Here is an 8,233-nt window from a genome sequence, read left to right on the forward strand (position 1 = left end):
GGAAATTGATGTAATCCTAAGGGAATTAGAAGTCATCTAGTTCTAAGAAAATGAAAGACATGTAATAAGGTAATAGGACTAGGAAAAGGAAAAGGAATTCATAGTTCTATATATATATGATCACCAAAGTTGTGGTTGATCATATGAGCAAGATTAGAGCTTGTGTTTAGTTTTGAGAGATTTTCTAAACATCAATAAAGAGAGTTGTCTTTATATAAGCTAAGTTTCATCTTGCAGTAGTCTCTTCATGGAGAGTCACATCTCTTGGAAAGAGTCCCTTCACAATTTGGTGTAACTAACTTATCCTAAATTCTATTCAATTTTTCCAACAAAGAAGTCATCGGGATATCTTGGCGTTATCAGGCCAGTTGTTCTTGTTTAACTGATGCCCATGCGCTCCTGCTTCAGACTTTAAAACCATCTTGCCGTTTTCTGCTAACGGATGAGCAGCAAAAATACAAACTCTTCTTGTTGTTTGTCAAACTCAACAGCAACAAAAGACAAGATGAACAGGAACATAGAAATTTCAGAAAATCCAAATTCTGTCATTTGGTTGTCATAATCTTTTTTATTCAAATTCCAAACCAAACCCTTGTCTATAACGATGCCAAACTCTTGTAAACATCAAATGAACAAGTTTTTTCTTTTCATTTCTAAGTCTTCTATAATTTCTTCTTGTTCTAGTTTGTCTCTCTTTGGTTACTGGAACAATGTATTATTCATTCAACTAAAATTTTGTAATAAGAAGACCAAAATCTGTAAGGTGAACGTTAGAATTCGATTTTGCTGTCATTCTTAGTCAGCAATGGAAAATTCTTCAAGGCACAGCAGCAGAAGTTCCCATTCAAAGTCGGCACCTAAACAAAGACGAAACGGCTACGAGCCTTCTGATGGAGACACTGACTGGCAGGACAGTCCATGGCATGAAATTCCAGCGAAGAAAGACAATAACCGTCTAAGGAACGTCAGAGTTTTGGTTAAAGATCGGCCAAATGCACTAGGTAGAAGCTTGACGCCTCCTAGTCGTTCTTCAAACCATGATTATGATTTTAGTTCCCCGGTCACAACTTTAAAACCCAGCTCAGCCAGAAAAAATCAGCATAAATCTCCTTATAGACCGCAACCGGATGACGACGCTGATGTTGTTACTTTGCAAACGAATACTAGTCCTTTTATAAGAAATGATCTCCCAAAACATATAGTGTATCCTTCTAAAACTAAGGAAGATGAAGCTGAAATGAACATAGAGGAGTTTGTTAAGACATCATCAAGTAGAACTCAAAATCATAGAAACAGGAGTACTTACAATCGTAGATCAGTATCCGCTCCGAAACCAAGAGCAAAAGAGAAGGAACAGCGGGTTGTTACGGGTCTGGAGGCATGGAAAGAAGACAGGACTCCGTCTCCGTTACCAAGAAAGCATAGGGAAACAGCAACCGAGATCAATGAAATTGTTGCTAATGCAAGGGCTTTAAACGGCCCGGCTAACGTTGATTTAAAGGTGACAGAATCGATTTCACCCGGCGACATTTTCTTTTCTCAAACTTCGACAGTGCAAAGGAATGTCGTAAAGAAAAATCCCGGTCAGGGGAGCAACTTAACTTCTAAACCAAAGGAAGTTTCTAAGCGAGATTCTGTGCCTCGTCAAAGAAGCAAACCAAATTCTAATACAGATCAAACTACTCGCGGTGTTTCATCAAATACTGTGACATCTCAAAAGAATGCTGCGACATTGAATAGGGTCTCAAGCAGGAAGTCTAGTAGTAAAAGGAGTACACAGAGTAGTAAAATGAGTGACGGCAGTGGAACGTTGAGTGAGAGTTTCAGAAAATTCACAGACAATATGCAGATAAGTCAGAAAAACACATGGTTTAGCTGCGGGAGAAAGGGTCCTTGTAGGACGTCAAAAGCACCTGAAAGTTACGAGTTTGATGAAGCTTCGTTCATTCAGAAGGCGTTTGTGGTGGAAAACCTTAGACAGTTTTGGGCTGACAAGCATCAACCTGGTTCTTTGAGTGGCTTCATTTGTAACAAACAGCAAGCGCAGCATCTAAAGCAATTGGTAAACCACATCTTTATCCATTATAATCATCCCACTTTCAAATGTTAATAATATAATTTAAACTACAAGCCACTGCTTTACTTAAAATTGGTCTACTTTGAAATTGCACCACACATGTAACAACTATAATTTGATAGTTATCCTCTATGTTGTGAAAGCCGAGGCGCTCACCAAGGCGCCTAGATAATAAAACGTCCTAGGCGTAAAATGTGAACAAATACTATAAATTTTTCTTGGCGCCTTAGGTGCGCTTAGGCGCTAGGCGAGGCGAGCGAAGGGCTTGGCGCCTCGCCTAGCCTGACACAACATAGGTTATCATACGTTGAATTAGTAGAATAAGCTGTACGAGTAAGCTATACTTTCTAATGATTGACGGTTATTGCTTTGCACATGAATAGATATCCCACAACACATGCCCGCATATTCTGTTCAAGGGGCCTTCAGGTTCAGGGAAGAAAGCGCTAACCAGGGCATTACTGTGTGAAATCTATGGAGATCAAGCTCTAAATGTATGTCTTTTGTAATTTGAACAAACAAACTTTTTCATTCAGACCCAATTTCAGTAGAAGGCTAATCATGTTTAGTTGTTTGCAGATAACTCACGAGTTAAGATGCTTCAATGTTCAGGTACACAGCATAACTTGGATTTGGTTCAGTAACATCATTTTCTTTCTGCTTTTCGGTCATATAAGCAAGAATATGTTTTCACTTATCAGAAAACCTGCAACCTTCAATAATACTGTTTGACAGGAAAAGGGACCTATGCAAATAGTTGTTCCATTAATCTCCAGCCCTCACCATGTGGAGCTTTATCTCAAATCAGAAACAACGAATGTAAGGTTTGCGCTAATGACCCTAGTCAAGGAAATGACCAGTAGTCATTCAATGACTCCTGAAGTTAGCAACGCAACTTGTTGGGCGGATTATAAAGGTACTTAATATATCTTTCGTGATCTCACCGCCTTTTCTATACCCATATTTGGCAGCATGTTTTTCTTTTATGTATTCAGTGTATGGCATTTGGTTGCAGTGATAGTATTTTATGAAGTAGAAAAACTAGCAGAGAATGTTCAGCACATGATAAAATGGATAATGGATTGTTACATGGAGACATGCAAGATCATACTTTGCTGTGAAGATGACATTGGCATACTCGATTCAGTCAAAAGCAGATGCAAAATTGTCACAGTCGATGCTCCCATCACTCATGAGGTAACAGTCATTCCACTAGCTCTCAATCGCCAAATTCCCACTCATTCTTCTGCGTGACGCTTTAACTACAGTTTAATTGAAGCAAAATATTTGTCAATAATACGTGCTAGATTATGGAAGTTCTTATTCAAATAGGAAGGAAAGAAAGCTTTGATCTTCCCATGAGCTTTGCTGCTAAAATTGCAACCAAATCGAAGCAGAACATAAGAAAAGCAGTCATGGCACTGGAAGCATGTAAAGCTCACAAGTAAGGAGAGACAGAGACTTGTGTGTTCTGTCTAGATACGTTTTAGATTTTACCTTACTGAAGGTATATCTCATATTGCAGCTACCCTTTCGCCGATGAACAACCAATTCCAATAGGATGGGAAGACGTGTTGGTGGAACTTTCTGCTGATATTCTCTCTGACCCATCACCACAAAGGTTAGTCTCTAAGACCTGCATTCTTTGTTAATCTTTTCTGTACATGATTTTCGTTCCTTGTATACCCCTTTTGTCAGATCGTTTTTCATTCGCGTCGATTTGCAAAAGCTACTGGGTGAATTTGTTCATCCCAGATTGATTCTCCAGGTAATAATTGACAAATAGGTTAACAGACATTAAAATTTTCACTTCCAAGACAATATTCTTTTTTTCTGATGGGATTCTTGGTCCAATTTGCAGAAACTTGTGGAGCAGTTTCTGAAGAGAGTTGACGCTAGTGTAAAAAGAGAACTGTATTATTGGCATGCTTACTATGTAAGTTGTTTCTTCATCCTGACATTCTTTGTTGAGAACTGAATTCTTCCCTATCCTCTACGGCTGATGCATTTTGAATAACCACATACAGGATAAGAGACTTCCAGAAGGGACGACCGCTCTGCTTAAACTGGAAGGTAATTTAACTTGCTTGGTTTTCTTAGTGTCAGTTTCAGAAAGCTACTGTAATAATCAACAAATTTATTCCATCTATGCAGAATTTGTAGCAAAGTTCATGAGTATCTATAGGAAGAGCTTGAGAGGTCGGCTTTCATACATTCCACAGTAATATCTTGTATCCTCTCTGAGCGAGATTACCAGCCAAGAGTTTAGCTTGTGTACAAATAACAACAGAGTGTTTCTGTTTCGGAGTGAGAACTTACAATGTTCTTCATGTATGCATGCATACAATTTATCTTTTGGCCCCCTCTTCAGTTTCAATCCATGCATTCTTATCAGACTCAAAAGTCTATCACTGAATTACAGACCAGTTGAGGTCAATTCTCATGAGGTCAATTCTCATGCAAGTAGAATACTTAAAAACTCAGAAAACAAGTAGAAAAGAAATTCCAAACTAAAAAGGCGTATCGTCAATACAAACAGTGTTATAGATTTGACTCCTCTACAGGATGAAGAAATACACTAATGCTATAGTATGAGGTGTATAATCCCCGGGTTCAGAATTGTAAACTTCACCCTGACAAAAAATATTAATCAAGCTGAAAACAGGAGAGGGAAATTTAGACATGCAACATAATTTGCTTACACAAGTGAAACAATGTACTCCCATCATTTTTCTATATTCAGAAGTTTCACTTTGGTGTAGAGGCACTGCCATGTGAGCAGTTGCACAAGAAGCCAAAGACTCGAGTGAACTACGCATCTAAGTGCCAGAACTCAATAGCTACATGAAATATATGGTCTTCAAAAAAAACCCTAAAAGCATGATATTTTGTGATACTCCTAACTAGTCCCTTCTGTCTGTCCAATAGAGAGCTTGCATTCACAAGCATCTAGTCCCTGGATAAGCCACTGCCGCTGGCACTGGTACTAGCTCCAGACTTCTTGCCACCATACCTCTGTAAGTAAGATGAACGGAAATTTGGATTACAATTACAAGATCCACACGGCATTAAGAAAAATAATCACAATATAAATGATTCAATGAAAAGGAATACTTTTACAACAACTAGACTAAATGAAGCTAACCTGCTTCCCGATGCTGAAGGGAATGTATTTGTATTTGATCATGTGTAGAATTTGACGCTTCATTGTAAGGAAAAATAGAACCATCCAATAACAGAGCAGAATGGGCCAGAAAACAGGTACATCGAACATTGAGAAGAATGTCATGAAAAATGCTACCAAGAAGGCCTTTGTGATGGAATACCTAAAATCAGTGAAACAAGAGACAAGACGTCAATGAATAAGATTATTTTAAACCCAGCAAAAGTACAAATCTCAGTAACAACAAAGAAAAAATAGAGCATAATGAGTGGTGAAAATTGATTGCAGCAAAAGACACAGATCACATATTTTTTGCTGCAAAAAATTAACAAGCAAACAAGAATCAAAACACCATTACTAACTACTTTCTTCCATTATCAGTTTATCACACTAAAAGCCTCTCCAGACAAGATGAGATTTCACATAGAAGTCATGTTTCCTACATCCACTACAATCTAAAGCAATGTGCTTGGAAAAACACATAGATACTATCAGCAACTGTACTCTACCCATTACCTTTAGACAAATTAGCCCACAATATTATATGCATGCCCTAGCTGAAGGTACATTTAGTGAATTCTAGATAATTAGAGAATGGCCTTATCCTTTTCCAACTGTGCAACTTGCAGATTGGGTGAGTGCTCACAAAGATAAATCTACTACAATTTAATAAGATGATCAGAGACATATCTTGTGTCTACACAGTTTAGTGATAGTGAATACATAACTACTACAGGCCAATGCAGTAAAGAAACAAAAAAATTGTTATATCCACACACCCATGGCAATTTTTGTGCTTAACCTAGATAAACAAGTTCAACAATTAGAGAAGGGCCTTATCCTTTTCCAACTGTGCAACTTGCAAATTGGCGAATCCCCACACAGATAAATCTACTACAATTCACAAAGATGATCAAAGACATATCGTGTGTCTACAGTTAAGTGATAGTGAATACATAACTACTATGGGCCAATGCGGCAAAGCCATAAAGGAACAAAAAAAAATGATATATCCACACCCAGGGAAATATTTGTTTTCATATAAGATGGCTTAACCTAGATAAACAAGTTCAATATTGTATCTGCTGAAATATAGTAAGAAAGGAACACATGATTTAAATCAGAAAAGGATATAATAGTTACAGCTAACAGTTAAGCACAACAATATGATTACCAGAATTTGAACTCAGGGAGACGTCGAATGAATGGCTTGAACTCATCAGAACCTTTTGTTGGCAAAGAAGCCCCATCCAACCCTTCCATTTCTGGATCAATTTTGGGCGAGAGAAACCCAATTAACAGATTCAATAGATATATCCCCAGACCATAGGAAACAATGTAAAACCCTTGAACATAGTAAACACGTAAGATATAAATTGATGCAACAGCTAAAGTTCCTATCCATCTATGAACTGGCAGAGGTGTAGATTTATCCAGATAATGCTGAAAAAGTCTAGAAACATCGCTTTTCCATTTGGCCATGGGAGCAGTAGCAGATGCTCCACCTTCCCCTTCAGCCCCAACTCCCTCCATTACGATTTTTCAGTCTTATCCTTCCTGCAGATTTAGCAAATAAATGCAGTGAGCTAACAAAAAATTTACCCTAAATCGAAAATTCATATAGAAACTATACCCAGATTTATAGTTTCAGATCTTAAACAAAAAACAATACCCAAATAAACAGATAAAATCAAGAGCTAGATACAAACCCTAAAAGAGTTGTTATTCTGGTAAACATAAAGATGTACAAACAGATCTAAGATGAAATTAAACCCTAATGTTCCAATGGTGAAGCCAGATATTAAGTAAAGGATTTACAAAAAAAAACAAACAGAAAAACTAGGGTTTTCTGAAACAAAAAAGAAGAAGAGGGAAACCCCCAATAATAAAAACATTACCGCTAAAGTTTGAATGATGATAATGGAGTAGTGAGATGGTAAATTTACCTTGTCAACTCCAGAGATCTTGTGAAGCTGATAAAATTTGTGTATTTTCTATCTGATAATAAAACCAAGTAATCTTGTTTTGTTTGTTTGTTTAATAATTTTTCATGAACGCGGAGAGAGAAACAGATGAGAAATAAGCAATTGACTATACTTTTTTATACGAACGAGGAAAGTGTAGTGGAATGGGATATCCATTCCAGCCCAGCCGTATCAAGCCCGGTTTTATAATCCATGTTAAAACCGGACTCTCTGCCTGCCAAACCACCCTTGGTAAGGTTTGGATGGACCCAGAACTGAAATCAAGAGGAATGGTTTTTAAAGTTTCTGAACCGAACCAAACCGTTGCAAAACCAAAAAAATGGTTCGACACAACATTGTTGGTTTATAGATTTTTATTTGTAAATAATGTTGGTATAAAGAAAGAAACACAAAGCAGCAAACGGTAAGAAAAAGCCCGACAACTGACTCAGAGACAATGCTAGCCGTTACATAATTTGGGGTTGAGAAGATGCCAAAATTTTTGGACATCATGCTCTAATGCATAAGATGCGAGATTATGAGCTACTTCATTAGCTCACTTCCTCATAAAATTGAAGAAAATCGAGTTAATATACTTAGCCAAATTGTTGATCTCTTTTACAAGTTGAAGAATCATCCACGGAATGATATAAGTATCATCAATTAACACTTTAACCAAAGAAATACAATCACCTTTGATGATGATACGTTGAAGATGTAAACTTTGAGCAAGTTTTAAGCTTAAGAGGAATCGGTTAGCTTCAGCAATCAGAAGAAGAATTTGGCTAAAGATTCCTGGATTGACAACAAGAAAATGACCTGTGTGACTTCTAGCAACATAATCGGCAGCTGACTTATTCACACCTCCAATAATAACTATTGAGGATGTGATGGCTGACATTCTCAAAATGAATATTGTTTATTGTCTTCCCAATCATCCGGAACACGAAAGAACTCAAGTTAAAAGATAGCTGATTAAAGATTTTTTGATGGTTGTAGTAATGAAGGTTCGAACTCTAAGACTTGTGA

At 37.3% G+C, this 8,233-nt stretch overlaps 2 protein-coding genes across 2 annotated transcripts; one reads left to right on the forward strand and one right to left on the reverse strand.

Moving 5' to 3' along the window:
• Positions 1 to 805: 805 nt before the first annotated feature.
• On the forward strand, positions 806 to 4,448 carry LOC113318545. Its single transcript, XM_026566745.1, has 11 exons — positions 806 to 2,062; positions 2,461 to 2,571; positions 2,657 to 2,689; positions 2,813 to 2,993; positions 3,093 to 3,274; positions 3,385 to 3,521; positions 3,603 to 3,698; positions 3,776 to 3,845; positions 3,939 to 4,013; positions 4,105 to 4,150; positions 4,232 to 4,448. Exons 1-11 carry the CDS (start codon positions 806 to 808, stop codon positions 4,300 to 4,302), a joined length of 2,259 nt encoding a protein of 752 aa, XP_026422530.1. The 3' UTR covers positions 4,303 to 4,448.
• A 115-nt stretch (positions 4,449 to 4,563) lies between these two features.
• On the reverse strand, positions 4,564 to 7,343 carry LOC113288265 (protein RER1A-like). The gene is made up of 4 exons (XM_026537245.1): positions 7,187 to 7,343; positions 6,415 to 6,797; positions 5,223 to 5,403; positions 4,564 to 5,092 (listed from the first exon to the last, which is right to left on the reverse strand). The coding sequence occupies exons 2-4, from the start codon at positions 6,771 to 6,773 to the stop codon at positions 5,027 to 5,029; spliced, it is 606 nt and encodes a 201-aa protein (XP_026393030.1). The 5' UTR covers positions 6,774 to 6,797; positions 7,187 to 7,343; the 3' UTR covers positions 4,564 to 5,026.
• Between the last annotated feature and the right edge of the window lie 890 nt (positions 7,344 to 8,233).

Source organism: Papaver somniferum, chromosome 1 (genome assembly GCF_003573695.1).
Source record: "Papaver somniferum cultivar HN1 chromosome 1, ASM357369v1, whole genome shotgun sequence".
Lineage (NCBI taxonomy): Eukaryota > Viridiplantae > Streptophyta > Magnoliopsida > Ranunculales > Papaveraceae > Papaver > Papaver somniferum.

Bases quoted from the DNA above. Each gene is read 5' to 3' on its own strand.
- LOC113318545 (XM_026566745.1), top strand. From the start codon at position 806: ATGGAAAATTCTTCAAGGCACAGCAGCAGAAGTTCCCATTCAAAGTCG. The intron at 3,846-3,938 runs GTAATAATTGAC...TCCAATTTGCAG, and splicing joins ATCCCAGATTGATTCTCCAG to AAACTTGTGGAGCAGTTTCT. The intron at 4,014-4,104 runs GTAAGTTGTTTC...AACCACATACAG, and splicing joins ATTATTGGCATGCTTACTAT to GATAAGAGACTTCCAGAAGG.
- LOC113288265 (XM_026537245.1), bottom strand. From the start codon at position 6,773: ATGGAGGGAGTTGGGGCTGAAGGGGAAGGTGGAGCATCTGCTACTGCT. The intron at 5,404-6,414 runs GTAATCATATTG...CACTGATTTTAG, and splicing joins CTCCCTGAGTTCAAATTCTG to GTATTCCATCACAAAGGCCT. The intron at 5,093-5,222 runs GTTAGCTTCATT...TCTTACTTACAG, and splicing joins CCTTCAGCATCGGGAAGCAG to AGGTATGGTGGCAAGAAGTC.